This window comes from Netta rufina (genome assembly GCF_964035555.1).
Source record: "Netta rufina genome assembly, chromosome: 15".
NCBI classification, from domain to species: Eukaryota; Metazoa; Chordata; class Aves; order Anseriformes; family Anatidae; genus Netta; species Netta rufina.
This window is the reverse complement of record NC_140138.1, coordinates 7,357,674-7,374,810: the sequence shown is the minus strand read 5'-3', so window position 1 is coordinate 7,374,810 and position 17,137 is coordinate 7,357,674. Positions and strand designations below refer to the sequence as shown.

Here is a 17,137-nt window from a genome sequence, read left to right as displayed (position 1 = left end):
TAACTTGGCATGTAAACTAGCATACCATGAGTCAACATTTTCAAATTCCACTCTTCTTGCTGAGTCATGACACGTTGGTAACCCTGAGCTTAAACACAGCAGGATCAGTGCTGATTACAGTGTTTGGGACTTTGCCTGCTCTGTCTGCCCGCTGCAGATGGGCTCATCTTTATCACAGAATACCTCCACCCACACTTTGCAGTGCACTAGACTCTGCTAGGAAAAAAAAATTCACTTGCTTTACACATAGCACTTTCCAAAAACTTGACAGCTCTCTATGAAGTACGAGTGTCTCATTTGGCAAATACAATTAAATGCTATATTAAGCACATAGTACATCAGTATCCTCACAGTGCCAAAATGCAAAAAAGTGAGTTTTCCTAGGAGAACCACTAGAAAACAGATTATAAAGAAATGCAGACAAGAGGAATGTACATGTTACTAAAAGATCAAAACTTTTGAAGCTAACAGCTCTTAATGCGTGAAATTTAAAATCAACTTCTGTATTGCAAATTTGGATCTTCCTAACCTAAGAATGTCCCAAAGCACAGCAACACTGGATTCCCAGCAGAACTCAATGAACGATATCTTGCTTGATTCAGATTGGGATAATTGTCTCTTGTGAAACCTTGCCTTTCCACTGAAGAAAAGCCACTTGGACTATGGCCATGTATAAAGTACCGGTGCTAAAAGGGGAAGAAAAAGTCACTTCACAGTCAAGGAGCTGGAGGCTTTAAAATCATGACATGGTATCCAAAGTACTAGTCAAGCAAAAATCAGCCATCTCCAGCAGGACAGCTGTTCCAATGCCATCCTTCATTTTCAGCATGTTGCTTCACATGCATATGTGCCACAAAAACAATATGATAGCTCCACAGATGTAACCTGTGGGCTGTGAAGAGAAAGCCAGAGCTCAGAAATCAAATAATGCTTGAACATAATGAAATTTCTAGGGTTTTATACTATCAAATTAGCGAAACCAGGATCCCTTAACACTGATACCAACATCTCATCAACAGAAACTCCAAGGAAAACATACATATTTGCTCCAGATTTTTGTTTAACATCAAAGTGTATTTATTCCTCACGTGTTCCTGCTTCTCGTTCAGAATGCTACATACAGCCAGTTGCTCCCTGGCATGCTCCTTCTTTTACAACAGCCTCATGGCTAAAAAGAAGCAGCTTTCAAACACTATCCAACTAATTATAAAGAGGCCTGCAGGTAATGAGCAGAGGCACATGGCTCTGTATCATGAAGCATGATTAAGGGCTCTAAATAGTGCTGTTCTGAAGTATCATTTCAAAAAGAGCATCAGGGTTAAAAATAATAATAATAATAATAATAATGAAAAAGTGATAGGTTTTGTCCAAATACAGAAGGACAGCCAAAAAAACTCTTCAGACATTAAACTGAGAGCACCTTCATCCACAGACCAATCTTGGATGAAACTGCAAGCCCATGATACCAGGAACATGGTTCCCACTCAGAAAAATGCTATGAGACGAGAGGAAAAAACACACAAATGCCATTCCTTTCTAAACATGAGCCTAAACTCTATCCTTTGGTTCTGATATGTCTTCCAAGAAACTACAGCACCATGCTAACACACAGAGCCAGCACCCATCCTGGTCTGGATCCAAGCTGGCAAACCTTACTGGAAAATGTAATGGCTCTAGAGAGCACAGAGCAGATTTCTTCATGGCTTTGCACTGAACAAGCTTGGGTTAACCAAAGCCATGGCAGGGCCCTAACTTGTAAGTCTGTCCAAACATGTCACTGTCCATGCTTGCTGCTGCCTCTGCTTCTGGCGCAGAACTGACCACCAAGGCCAGAGCTGCATGGAGCTACAAGGGCTCAGCAATGTGCTGTATGGATTTGGACCTACCCCAGGCAGAAGTAGAGCAGAGAATGGCATCTGGCACACAGGACAGTAAGACACAGGCTGCTCTTCCACATAGCTAACTTGGACAAGCTTCAATTGCATGATTAGAAACATCACAGCAGGTCAGCAGCTCATCAATAACAACAGACAAGACACATGCAAGATTTGTAACAGGGTTCATATCTATTTTTCAAAGCGATTTCTTGCATGCCTTTATAGTCTGGGTTTTTAAAAAACAGAACAAAAAAGCTCTAAGATGTATCCTGAACAGAACAACTGTGCTTGAGGCCACATAATGCTGGGCTGGAAATCTTACTAACTTCTCAGTGTCATGTTCTACTTTGTTTTGTTGTTTCAAATGAAAATCTCCCAGTGAAATTGGGCACTGAATGTTTTACAAGAGATTATGGCAACATGAGCCTACTGCATTCTGTTACACATCTGAAGGACATTCCATTACCAGATGACTAGAAGGCAGTCCTTACTTACCCTTAGGGCAAACACCACATTGAAGAGAATCATAGTGGGCATCTCTCTCTTTGGCGAGGGATCAGTTTTGGATACCTGAAAAATATTTGAAAGAAATCCCATATGCTACTGTCCTCCGGAACAAGTAATCAAGGGAGGAAAAAAAAAAAAAAAGAAAACTCAGTCAAATAACAGTTTGCTGAGAGATGAGAGCAGACAAATCAAATTCTACCATCAAAATTTGACTTGTAAAAAATAAAATTGTATGATTATTTTCTTATTAAAGTATTACAGTTATTTTATGCTTTCTGAGAAGCTGGTAAAACATAAACCAAAACATTTTGGTAAGGATCATAGAAATGTGTATCGGTTAAGACATCGGCATTAGTAGATGTCTTTACTAATGCATTCTAGCACCATTAGGGGCCCTAGATATAATTTTTTCTTAGCACAATTGTTATATATTGTTAACCACAGAAAACACTACAGATTTCTCACCCCATGCCACACATATTCTCCTTTTTCCTAAAATCCCCATTTGGACTGCATCATGTTGCAAGCTGTTGTTTTTATCAGAAAAACTGTGCTCGAGAACTGCCCATATTCAATCTCACGCACTTGCACAATACTAAGATAAAAGGTTTGGTTTACATTCCTGCAGGACTTCAAATGCATTCTCCATCATGCACGCCTTCCCTTCCCCCCCACCCCCCAGAAAATGTTCCTTCTGCAACAGAAGGCTTCCTAGTGTCATAATCTTTAGCACATGTACAGGCTTTCTTGTGGGGAGGCGCAGAGGAAGCGAAGACAAGCAAGTTGTATTTGCAAATCCAGTACTAACATCTCTGAATCAACTATGCGTCACCACAAGATGGAGCACAAAATCCAGAGGACACCCCTGCCTTCCCCGAAGCTCCCTGCTGAACACTCAGTCCAACCTGAAGTATAAACCACCTGAACAATCATCTAGCCTAATATTCTGCCTCTACACCACAATGAATGGGCATAAAGTTAATGCAGTGTCCGAGGCAGGGCAAACACAAAGAAGCTAGCAACAGCAAAGCTGCTTCCAGCCTTTCTGACAAGTAAGGAGCATCAGCAACAAACTGCTCACTGGTGAACTCCTGAATGCTTTCACTTAAAAATCAGAAAAACTAGAAGTAGTAACACATACCTTTGTTTTTCTAAATTGTTAAGTGAAGTTCTATCAAAAAGGCAGTGACAAGGGGTATGACAAAAACAATTTACTGTGCTTATTTGTTCTTTTGGAGATACAGGTTCCAAGATGTCCTGTGAACTTCAATAAAGACTTAAAAGCATTAAGTGCAGGGACTGATCCTATTCTTCCCTTAAAATCAACCATTAACATCAGCTGGAATACAGCTAGTTTTCATATCCCCTCTTGAGTGGAAAAAAAGACCTAAGCTGGAAAAGAAAATGATGAAAGAATTTAAGAATTCAGAATATCATTACATAAAAGACAGTCTGGCACATGATTAAATGTTGGTGCTCTTGTAATTCCTCAATCTCATTTGAAGAAGAATTTGCTGAGTTGTCCTGTGAAGTAACTTACTGCAGCATGAACTCCAAAGAAATCCAAACCAGAGACTGTCAGGTTACTTCAGTCATTGCTTTTGCTCCATGGGACAGGGATGAAATAATCTAGCTTCTTACTAACTGCCTAAGGGTCCCAGATTTAGACCCAAACGAACTAGTAGAAAGGGCTGCCACATCCAGAAGATTCTGGAAACTAGAAAGTTCTGGGTGCCTCCTGGGGTGATAAGACACAGCCAAGAAAAAGATTCTACTAGAAGTAACAAAAAGGCATTTACAGCACTCTATAATGTTGTTTATTTACACAGATGTAATTTTATTTAGACAAATTGAAAATGAAGAGGTTTTTCATGCAATTAGGATAAAAGTGACTACAAGCAGAGAAAATGTGTAACGTGTGGTAAACAAATGCAAATACAACTTTTCAACTTAGTTTAGACTCACTACACCACAATTATGAAGTTGTGCCTTTTGGACAAGATTGGCAAAATAAATGAACCTGGTACTGTGGGAGAACAGACCACTGTTGTCAGGGCCCTGAGGGCACCAAACACTCTTAATGGCCTTGGCCGACACCACTTGGTCCCCACACCTGCCCATGCATGACCCAGGAGCCCCATTTAAGCTCAGTATGGGGCCTTTGGTCCCTGAAGCTGGGGGTCTCCAGCCCTGTCTCTTGGATTGGCCTCAGACCTATGCTGTAGGTAGTGTGTCTCCTGGAGGGACTGCACTATGTACACAGCAGCCTTGTCCTCTAGCCCTACCTGTGGCTCCATCTCCTTTTACTCCTGGCTGAGCTCTCCAGATGGACCCTGGGCCCAGTTCATTGCTTGCCTTCTGTGAGACAGGTGACAGGCCCTGCTAGCAGCACCCCAGCTTGCCCATCCGCCAGGAGCAGCTGGTCCTTGCTGCTCCCATACAGCAGCACAGTGGGTCTGGAGCATCCCCTCATTCTCTCCCTTCCTTAGCCCTTTCCTCCATCATTTCATAGAGTCAACTGCCACACATTACTGAGGTGGGCTGTAACAGTCTCTATAAAAACAAAACAAGGCAACACCTTCTTGTCTCTTTGCCACCATTCTATTTGCTCTAAGTGTCAGAGCTAGAAACGTGAACGGCAAAACAAGAACTACCTTGCAAAACACTGCTTAAGCTTCCCAGCACCTGACCTCACTCCCACCAGCACCAGGAACTTTTAGTGTCCTAGGGTAGTGGGCACCAGCTGTTCTGAACACAGCAGGTTGCGTTTACTGAAGTACTTGCACAGTCTGGGGGAACTTGTATTCTGTTTTCCAAAACAGCTCAAACATTTGAGAACTGAGTCTTGGTGATGCTCAGTCACATTTCTTGTACTCGTATGTGAGTTTCAGAAGTGGAACACTGGCACCTTTTGATGCTTGAAGCCAGCTTCTTACTTGGATAAAAGCAGTCCTAAAGCAGTCTGGTCCTCTAAATACCAAGCAGCAGTTGCCAACAATCTGTTTGCACCTCTAATTATAGATAGAAAGGATGACAGAATTGGCAAGCAGATTTTTGCCTGGAAAAATGAACGACTTAGCAAATTTGACAAAAAAGGAGATGAAAGCAGTTCAGTGATACAGATTAGTGTTGGATTTAGAAATTACCAAAGCCTGGTTCATTTTTACAGTCTGTCAGGATAAGGAATGGGAAAGGGAATATTTTGCATGCAGAACCATGCAAGTTCTTTCCTAGATTTAAGCAGGGCCTTTTCTATACCTGGGTGACAACTGCTTTTACTCCAATCACAGACCATAAACCAAGGTCTGAATACAAACGGCAGCCAAACTTTCTCCACAAGAAAATTTTAGACCTCTTTTTAACATTTGTTAGGGTTTGGGCTTGTTTGTGGGTTTTTTTTGTTTGGTTGGTTTTTGTTTTGTTTTTTACTGCCATACTAATTGGTAGTGATGAAAAGCTAAGTTGCAACGACTAACATGGTGAGAAACAACTTTTTGAGCTGGACCACTTAGCAAACTTCTGTTTACCCAAGCTCCTTTTCTAATGTGACCAGACTGGGGTTTCTGTAAGTCACTGACACAGCTCCCTTAGTTTGCTACTCACTGTAGTTATCTGGAAATACAGAAAGGCAGCTTCGAGCATCCACAAGAATCAGAAATCAGGAAGAAACAGGATCAAAAGCAAACCTATCCATTCTAAATTCTAGGTTTCCTAACTAAGCCATGGAGTTTGAAAAGAAAGCATGCTCCCCAAGCAGACCTCTTACCATACCTGCCCAAGGGCATGCTGAAGCAATGTAGGGTGGCCAACAAAGCGAACATTATCAATCTTCAGTTCAAATTTTTTGCCACACATATCTGACTTTGTCGCCAAAATCGTTGCCAGGATGACATCTGAAAACCTTGAAGAGCAGAAACAAAAGTTATTACAATTTTCAAAAAGCATACCCCCAGAATGTTCCTCCAAATACAGATGTATTTAACTTGTGAGATTTTTTTTAAGTTGTAAATTGTGTATAAATTGCTGTACCTGGCATACCCCCAATTACAGAAAATTAAGAATCCCTTAATTACATCTGTCAGATCATCACAATTATAAAACAGGAAGCGTTCAAGACAAAGACTGTGGTGTCATGCTTATTTCAGTACATGCACAGCAAAATAAATTGGTAATATTAGATGCAGTTTGTTTAAATACAAAAACAGCCTGAGTTAGCCATTGCCTGGATTTAGCTGCAGATTAATGAACTTACTAAGCAACTACATATCAAGACAGCCTGTCACTCAAGCACAACAAAGATCTTTAAGCCACCCATTGCGGCAAAGGGGAAGGCAAGACAGAGCTTGAGTCAATTAAAAGAAAAATATATTCTACATTTGTCCCTCCTTTTCCAAATCTAGTCAGTGAGACTCAAAGTTACTCACTTAACAGCTCTCAACCTGCGGTCAAAGGACCAGCAGCACCCTGCTGAAAATTGCTTGGCATCACCTGGCCTCGTCTGATAAACTAAACCAAGACAAATTCATGACAATGGGCTCTCCTCAGTGCTGACCACATTTTAGTGGTACTGGGGACTGCTCTGGATTTGTGGTGGGAAGTCTACAACTACGAGACAGGACAGCAAGTACCTACAAGGAGTCTGCCAAGTAAAATACAGCCACAGCTCCAAATTGGGTAAGAATTCCAGCGTGACAAGGGAAGAATTCTGCAAACACTTCTGATGACCTTACAACATTGGCCTTCTCTTTAAAAATACTCATGTTCCTCAGGGTGTCCCCTGAGACAGTGAAGCTCAAATCCATACGAAAGGGGACCTCAGTTAACTGCTGGAGGGAACTTCTTGTTGTTTCACGACAGCAGTAGTGCAAGGTTTGATATTAGCAATGTTCTTTCCTCATCTGATTTCTCTAAGACCCTCACTTAACCAAATGGATTTCAAGCCAGCTTCTGATGAGACTGTTTTTTAAATAATGGCAATATTTAATCCAGTTTCTTTATTTGCATTCATGGACGTGTGTCCCTGTCAGACCATCCCCCTCCACCACGCAGGTTTCCCGGATAACACAGTATCACTCAGAGAAAAGGGCAGACATGGGTGTGTTCTGCACTCACCTTATCTCTCGGCCACAAGCGAGCCCTCAGTGCCCAGGGAAGGACTTAATGTACCACGCTCCTGGTTCACTCTGAGTGAGTTATGGAGTACCACAGAAACTAAGACAAGCACACAGCCAGGTCTTTAGTCTGTATCTATCTGCATATGACCCAGGGGCTATTGCTGTCATTAGACCTACATATACTGAAGATGCAGGATAATACAGGGGCTTTCCAAACTGCCAAAGCCTCTGATGCTTGTACAAAAAGGTCCTCCTCACCATCCTGCTTATGTTTGGCTAATGGAAGGAGCAGCTCTGTACAAAGTTCCAAATCCCTGGCTGCTCTGCTCACACAGAATGCTGAACACAGCTGAGGGCTAGCAGAGAGATGGGCAGACTAGCCAGAGACTCCTGGGGCCACTGAACCCATGCTCCCCGGCCACTGCGCTGGACTGGGCTGCACAACACATGGATTTCATGAGGAAAAGGTAAAGCTTCCTCCAGCTGGACTTCACGTGACAGCTCCTGGAGATCACATCCAAAATAGGAAAAAGTCACCACGACAGCAGTGAGCTTTCCCTCCTCTTTCTGCCATGCCCAGCTGTGTTAGATACTAGCCTGGTCACAGAGCCAGGAAAACTCTAAGAACAATGGATCAAAAATGAGCATATGCTCTGGTAAGCAGAGGTAGAAACAGGGTAAACTAGGAAGTGCCTGCTTGCTTGTAGAAAATGAGTTCTTCTTCCCTCCCCCAGCCTTGGCAAAGGATGCCTTGAGAGCTGGAAAACCAAACTTCATTAATGACGACTTACACCTCTGTTAAGATTTCACTTTTACACGGAATTCCACCACGAGATCTTTTCATGCACAGCTGCGGTGCTGAATGTAACAGTTCAGCAGTGCCCCGGGATAGCTCACGACACTGACACCCACCTCTGCATTACCTCCTATTTGGCTCTGTGAGGAGCACAAGATTAAAAGCTTAATTTTGTAATGTCTTCCCCATCTTCTTGCTAGCCAAGACCTCTCTTTCTGGGAGAGCGCTGCAACTGCAGCCAGATGACATGTTCAGGATATATAACCCTCTGTTGTGTAGCAGGGGCTCTACCTGATGGGTACAGGCACCTGGTATCACCACAGGCTCTCCAGAGAGACCTGGACTCCAGACTCATTCTCCTGGTCTGACAGCCTGGAAGCATTGGTTTGGTTGTTTGTTCCAAATCCCCCCGAAAACATTCCACATCTTTTATACATTTCTTAGGCCTCTGGACAAGAGGGAAATTGAGGGACAACTGATATGTCATTCCCTTCATTTCAGTTCATCATTTCATCTTAAACAACAACATTTTAGTTTAGATATTTTAAAACTGGTTTTCTAATCTCTGTAGCATACTAAGATGACTTAAAAACACTGACTTATCAGAGCCCAAGAGTTTGTTAGAAGCAGATTAGGTTTCACAATTGGGCAGTAACAGTTCCTTTTTATTTCATGGGATTAGCCCAAGCTCTGTGATTTACAGAGGGAAGCAAACTTTCCCTTTACTAAAGAATTCAGCAGCTGGAAACTAAATACAAAAAAAAAACAAAAGCTTTGATTTGCCCAAAATATCCTATGGTGAGCTTGACATTGTGGCAGCAGCAGACAATCCAGCAGTACGATACAAACCACACTAGTGCAGACTGACTGCTGTCACCAGCACCTCCTCTGGAACTGACATAGCTAAACCAACAATTGCTTTTGCTTTCGCATACAGAAGAGGAGGGATATCAAGAATATCGAACAAAAACATATTTTTTTCCCAAGGATGGAAAATAACTTTAAGGTTCACAGGAAGTCAAAGTAAGTTATTTCTAAGGAATTCATCTTTGAAGTGGTTTAGAAAGGGAGCTGACTATCTGGGTGATCATCTGTGATACACGGGTACTAGAGGTGAGGCTTAATACTTCTGGGGCCCCTGGCAGAGATAAGTACTTTTCCCTCCACACATTCAAGAAGGGGTATAATGCAGTCACCCAGCTTAGTTTTGTGGGGCAACAAGAGCAAGCAACCAGAGCATCCGCTCAAAACCTGGTCTCTGAAGAGCTCTCCGTAATTACTGTGAGATTGAATAGCGTACTTACTGGTCGGTACTTCTAACTCATTGCTTGTCAGAAAGCAATTTGTTTTAGGGCTCCTTGTCAGAATAACTACAATGTTAAGGCTATACATTTTTTTATTCTTGGAGGGTCACAACTTTCCTCAATTCACAGAGGGACATTATGACACCCATTCTGGGTACCCTACAGAAAGCACAGCGATGTTAGTAGGACCTTTGTAATTATCCTAGCATAAAACCTTAGCGATACATTTCCTACAGACATTGTGATTTAGCGTATAATTATGTCATCATTCGGTGTGAAGTAGAAACCAGGAACAAAGCACAATTAAAAGGATAGTGAGAAAAGAAAGCCATTCTAGACAGAGGTGATTATTAAGAACATTTGGTCTTACCCTGAAACCAATTGCTCATCAGTTAGAGGACATTGGTCTCTGAAATGGGAACATGGCCATAAACACAAGACAAAAACATAACAAAAGAAAATAAACGAGGCAAGTACACACCAAAAAAAAAAAAAAAAAAGAGAAAAGATAACATTAAATACTATGATGATCTATTAAGAGTTAAACTTCTGTACAGGAATGACAAGTATTGAGAAGACTCAAAACTAATGGTAGGTGAATTCCTGGGACACATTGCAGACTGAAATTGAAGGCATTTTAGTCTTCTCACTAACACTGTTGTAACGTCCTCCCACAATGTGCTGCATTTATGGAATTGCATTTACACTGCATTTTTAAATTGACGCTTACCTTACAAGAAACAAACAAACAAAAACAAACAAACAAAAACACAGAAGATGTTGTAGTCTGATTTAGAGCAGATTATAAACGTCACTTTGTTTTCTAGACTGTCAGTAGAGGTTTCGCCAAAGGAACATCCCACGCAGCCCCAGCTGACTCAGAGCTCTTCACCACTGGTGCTAGTGCTTCCATACCCACAAGACTTAGAAAAAGAGGATGGCAAACACTGTTCCACACACAGCCAGCATTATTTTTAAAGGGCTTTGCACAAACAGCTGCTGCTGCTCTCCCACAGGGATCTAAACAATAGGTACAAGTGTGTCCAGAATCACAGCACAAGCATGAAGGTAACTTAGGAAGAGTAGGTAGAAAAAGTTTTCAGGCAAAGAACCTGAACGGTGTGCAGAGCAAGGCTCTGTTAGCAGCTGCGCTCACTTTTGTATCAGGGAAACAAATACCTATTTTAATTCTATCAACTGCTTGGTGGTTCGGTTTTGTTTTGTTTTTGTTTTTCCAAATAACAAGGGAAAAAAGGACTTTGGAAAAATGAATCTGTAATGAAAAATTAATCTGATAAAAACTTCATACTGTCCACTGTAGAAATGAGACAAAATGAAAACCTCCAACAATTATTTAATCCCAAAGACTGCAGATTTCCACAAGTCATGTTGAAAAGGTAGAACAATCCCAAAGGACAAACAATATACAACAGGGGTGATATTACAGAAAGGATGTTTAAACAGATGGATGGGTGAACAGAAAAGCACAGGCTTACAGAAAGGAAGCCTTTCAGAACAAGTAACAAGGGAGAATACTGAGGTCCAGTGAAAGAGGGACAGAGGAGACAGAAACATTACCACAGGAGAACTACTGTTTGATAGAAAGGGACATTTGAGTCCTTGTTTGTCAGTAACTTGATGGTTGTTTTTTTTGTTTTGTTTTGTTTTTTAGCAAAAAGCATGTAGCCAATTAATGACATCAATGCTGTCAAGCTTACTAAATCTCCCTCAGTTAGTTGGTTACACTACTAAAAAATATAAAGTCTGGTGTAACATATGTTCCTCTGTGTGCATCTTCATTAGAATTTTTGCTGAGTATCTCCCCTCCAAAGAAAACTACAAAATGCACTTCAAAGAAATTTAACAAAGCATCATCTTCAGACTTCAAGAGTTGCTACATGTCTTTACTGCCTTACCTTTTTCCAGGATGGTGGGCATCTCCATAAGTTGTGAAGGGTATATATTATTGATATAGCACTCAAAAAATGAAGCATGTTTTTGATGAGAGTAGATGATATAAGACTGAGAAGAAGCCAGCAAAGAGAGACACTTGACAGGTGATTTGCTTTGACAGTGACAGAATCTTAGCAATACCTCTCTGTTGCCTGGCTATCATCAACACACCTTGAACACTTTTGATGCTTGACTTGCCTTTAGGATAAGAAAAGATCTGTATTCTAACGACCCAAATACACAGCTCCACTGAAGAGAAATCAACACAGCTGATACACACCAGTAACCCGGAGGCAGGACTGTCATGAATAGGCTGCACTTTTCTTTAAAAAAACAAAGTATAATGAAGACCAGGAAACTCATGTCTGAAGGTCACAAGAAAATAAATTATGCATACAAATATGGAAATGGAGAGTTAAGGCACCTGAACTGATCTAATTTTCTGAAGCCATAAAGAAATACATATACCTTAACTGCTCCATGAGAGGTACGCTCAAAAGTAATCAATCTGGGTTCCAACAGCTTAGCAAAAAAGCAATACTGAACCTTTTCTAGGATACATTTCATCCTAGATTATCAGTAAATCATGGACAGTCATCCACTATAAAAGAAGATGCATCCAACCCTCATGAGAACTATTGTAGCAGCAAGAGAGATCTGAAATAACCTTTGTTAACGAACATAAAACGTTATCAAACCACTCAACACAGCAGGCTGCCCTCTCCAAAGCCCTAGTTTGTGCTGCCAAAAACATCTGGAGAGATTACTGATATGTGGTGATTTAAAGGAATCTTTTTGCCAACACTTCCTTGAGGAAGCCTTCCAAAAATAACACAAAGCCACTTCATAAATTACTTTCATCTGGGACAACTCCAATAAGAAAATACCACCAGAACACAGATAGGACTTCATGCTGACAAACCCTCTCACTCTGTAGACTACTACACTGAGCATTTTGGGAAGAGAATTGCTACACCACTGCACTGCACAAGAACAAACCTACAGGGACAGAACTGCCACTCAAGAAACAGGGATGGCTCTCACCAATCCAGTCGCTCCACTCCTGGTCTCTCCAGCCTTCAGTAGAAACATAAAAAGCACTCCAAACTGGAGCTCAGGAGCGAGAATCAGAACACTGCTGAGGAATAATCCCACGGGCTCAGCAACAGTACTGGTTTTACAGTAAATGATATTTAAGCTCTTTCCTTCCCTAGTCTACTCACACAGGTCATAAATCATATGCATCTCGCTCTGTCCAAGACCTTTTGCACTTCTCAGCCTCTACTCTTCCCCAAGGATCTCTTATGCTCCACAGGCATCAACTCTTGTTACTCCTAATACAGATACAGATCAAAACTCTGAGCCACCTGTTGTACATGACTTTGAAAATCGCTTTTCACTTTGTGCTGGAAGATGGGTTTGCGTACCGAAGACTTGCATATGGTTTCTACCTACATATGAGAGCTTCAGTTATTTCTTTTACTAGTTGCTATCGCTGAAGAGAAGGATATTTAGCTGCTGCATCAGTTGTATGGCTGCATTAAATGAATCTGAAAGCTTCTCTTCTGTCTTAGTGTGAAAGGCAGCTTTTTCAATGGATTTACAACATGAATTACACTGGTATTCAGGAAAGGCTTTTCCATAAACAAAACTGAAAGAAACCCAATTTTGAAAAACACTGCATTTCTGAATGTCGATGTATACCTGTGGAAGCAGCACAAGCAGTGTGCTGGGCCTCAAGATCTGGCAGAGCAATACGGATGCTCCGCTTCCCCCACTCCCCTTTTACCTGAATAGCAGCGATTGGCAGATCCATAGGATAGTAATAAGGGCCCTCCTGCTAATAGACCTGTGTTGGCTGGCACCTCAACTACATAGATGTAACTATAAGGCTATGAACTCCAGTAAACTTGACAACCATCAGCTACAGACAGTACAGCATGGATTTGTATGTACTGCTATGTAAGGCTGTACAAATAGCAATTTTTCTCTGAAGACCATCACTACAGAGAGGGATTTCTGTCTTAATACTCTCTCACTCAGCACTTCAGAACTGTCCAGACCCACTTGATGGACTGCCAATAAGCTGATACTTTGAGCCTAGAGAAGTCGGTTCCCTAAATTCTTTTAAACACTAAAAGCTTAATAACAAATACTTGACCCAACAGACTCGAGCATTAGCCTTCAACCACTAATTTCTGGACTCCACTATAATAAAATAATTTAACTCTTTGTTTAATTTAGGTTACACACCAGCACATTCAATCCACTTACAACCAGTTTCAGAATACTAAATTAAGAGCACTTTTCTCATCTGACTGTAATTTGAAGTGATAAAAGCTCTTCTTCCACCACAGTAGTAGCCAATATTGCATCACACTAATTCAGCATCACAGACAACATCCAGCGAGCACAGCTCGGCATTATGTGTTTTGTCCAACCTGCCAAAGTGGAAGAGGCAACAAGAACAGGTATCAAAAAGAAGCTGGCTCACTTCCAATATTCCCTTAAATCTATCTAGGGAAATACTGGAGACAGGGTTTTTGAACAGCTCCCAACAAAATCCCTGAGATAACCAACAAACATGCACAGAGCCCTCCTAACATGCATGTTAGGACATGCTGTCCACAGGACAGTCTGAAATGTCATTCAACAAATATCAGACTTAAAGACATAGTGTGGTCCCACTGGAGTTGTGGCTCATAGCACACTGAGTCCCATGGAGACATGGTAGAACTATTTAAAGGTTTCGAAAAGATGCAATACATACAAATGACCCTAAACAAGATGTGTTACATCTGTTTTCATAAGGTCCCAGTCCTGGAAAAACATACAAACTTGATGAAGTTTCCTGTCATGGGTGGTTTTAATTTCAGTGAAACTATTCTCAGTCAAATGTAAGAACAAGATTAAACTTTGCAAGTTTGGGATATTCATTTCTTTTTTTGAGGACAAGTGATGACAACTTTTTTTTTCATTCTTGTATTAGAGAACAGCACCAACTATGCCATTGTTAATATCTGAAATTAAAAGACACATCTCAAAAAAGATCTGGAACTGAACTATGGCCCAGATTTGTCTCATACCTGATAGAGATAAATTTAGAACAATGCAGCAAATTACAGATTTTCTCCAAAAACTAATTAGAGGGTCCATTTCTATGTATATGCATGCTGAACAACATACATTATTTTCAGTGCATTTTTTCAGTGCAATGACCCACTGATTTCCTGTAATTGAAAAACTATCTCTAAGTCTCAGTATCCTTTTGAGCTACTATTTCACTCCATGGATACACAAGCAGCTATGTCTGGAGAAACAAAATTAGTTACTCATTAGCGTAGAGCAATTCTGTATGACAATTATATGAGCTAAGAAAGAATCTGAGGCAACTATACAATATATCCAGTTAGAGGTATGCAGGTAGAGAAAAGTGGAATTTTGCCAAAGGATTAATACCCCTAGCTTTGAAAGAGTAATACTGCCTTTCTAACAAGCACAAAATATCTGAACAATACCCTGCCCAGAAAACAACAGACTCACAAGCATTCACTCGTGAGACATTCCTCATTAACAAGCACTGATTTGCTCATAACCTGGCATTAAAGCATCTCTTCGCAGGTCTTCTATACACTGTAAGAGAATTCGCCTGCTGAACTAGCAGGCAAGAGAAAGAGAGGCCATCTCCGCCTGTTTCAAACTCAGACAAAGTGAAACGTTTTCTCCCTACCTGGAGTCCCCATCTTGATCCTCTGAGGTGTCACCAGAGCTATTCACAGCATATCGACTCCTTGGTTTATCTAAAGCAAAGAATAAAGACATTTTTTTCAAGGAACAACCTCCTTAAAGTGTACATTAAAGAATACTTGTCTGTGCCCTTTTAAAAATCATCTATAATCAAGCTCCAAAAAAGTAACATTAAAAGTAAGAATCCTTTCCTTTTTAAGTGGAAATACCAGATCTTGGTATGTTAGGTTTTTTTTTTTATTATTATTTTTCTATTTTTACTCATAAACACATTAAAAAATAGGAGAAGCTTACATTTTCAGGGAATACAGAGAAGAAAGCAAAACATACAGAGAAGTAACTTTTCTCTTAAGTACCAGGTAACAGTTTGCAATTCAAGAGAGTGGAAAATAAAAATCTGACCAATTAATTTCCCTTATTATTACTCAGGTTTCAGTAGAATGATAATGCTCCAGAAGCCCCCTCTGCGATGTCAGATATCAAAATCTTTTGCAAACAAAAAGCAGGAGAGAGACAGGAGGGAAACTGACAGCAAATATATATATATGTGATATATATATGATATCACACATGATATATATACATGATGATTTTTCTTATAAAAAACAGAGAGGGATTCAAAAATTACTTTTGCTCAGTAAAAAATTACTCACAACCTAAAAAGGGGTGTCAAATCTCCCATGATACACGGCAGCTGGCAAAGATTCATGTAGAACAACTTGAGGCCACGGACCATGATACTCACCTACCAGGTGACTCTCATGTTCAGTTTGGTATGTTCTTATTGAGGTCCAAATCATCAAATATTCTTAGGCACCAAACTCACACAGAAATCAAAAATCATTTCAAACTTACCTGCAATTACATTGCCTGGAAATGGCTTAGGTCTGCAAGCAATGACGCTGTGATCTTGAGGCACTAACCATGCTAAGGCCTCTCAAAGCTGCTCTGGCTTTTTAGTAGCAGTGCACCTCGAAGTGCAGGACAGAACCAGCCACGCTGGCTGCACAGGGCCAGCACAAGCATGGCTTCATGTCAGCCATTGCAGACCCAAGAGAAGACTACACAGAATTTATAGAATTTACAGAATATACCAAGTTGGAAGGGACCCACAAAGATCAAATCCAACTCGTGGCTTCTCACAGGACAACCCAAAAAACAAACCATGTGTCTGGGCATTTTCCAAATGCTTCCCAAACTCCAACAGGCTCAGTGCCATGAGCACTGCCCTGGGGAGCCTGTCACCCTGCAGAGCCTCCACCTCTTCCCGCTGGCAAGTATCAGTGGCCACACTGATTCTCATTTAGAGGCACACGCACAGTTATCCTACTCCTGGCTCCAGGCTGACTCCTGCTGAAAGCAGGTCTCAGTGCTTCCCAGATACCTGCTGGGGCTGGAGATGGAGAAAGAGGTACAAGTGAAACTGCCTCCGCAGCAACCAGCTGAGACCCGGAAGGTCCTGTTTTCCTGTATAAATGAAACCTCCTCCACCTTATTATTCAACACAATGGACTGAAGGGACAAGAGGAAACGGCCTCAAGTTGTGTCAGGGGAGGTTCAGGTTGGAAATGAGGAGACATTTCTTCTCAGAAGAGCAGTCAGACAGTGGGATGGGTGGCCCAGGGAGGTGGTGGTGTCACCGTCCCTGGGGGTGTTCAAGGAAAGGTTGGATGTGGTGCTTGGGGACATGGGTTAGTGGGTGACAGTGGTGGAAGGGGAACAGTTGGACCAGATGACCTTGGAGGCCTTTTCCAACCTTAATGATTCTACGATTCTCTGAAGCTTCTTAGTTTCTATCCATTATTGGTTAAAGCTCACTTTGTCTCTTCTGAATTCCTT

At 41.3% G+C, this 17,137-nt stretch overlaps 1 protein-coding gene across 4 annotated transcripts in view; it reads right to left on the bottom strand.

The window, feature by feature from the left end:
* NPRL3 (NPR3 like, GATOR1 complex subunit) overlaps positions 1-17,137 on the bottom strand; it is a 60,825-nt gene that overhangs the window by 42,767 nt on the left and 921 nt on the right. For 3 of the 4 annotated variants that reach the window (XR_014618875.1, XM_084295728.1, XM_084295727.1), the window contains exons 2-5: positions 15,282-15,351; positions 9,969-10,007; positions 6,156-6,285; positions 2,373-2,447 (exon numbers count right to left, since the gene is read on the bottom strand). Coding sequence is in view for 3 of the 4 variants with exons in the window: in XM_084295728.1 (XP_084151854.1) it covers positions 2,373-2,447; positions 6,156-6,285; positions 9,969-10,007; positions 15,282-15,351 (314 nt within the window). In the remaining variant the exon portion in view is untranslated. The remainder of the gene's footprint in view (positions 1-2,372; positions 2,448-6,155; positions 6,286-9,968; positions 10,008-15,281; positions 15,352-17,137) is intronic. The other variant, XM_084295729.1, reaches the window with a different exon arrangement.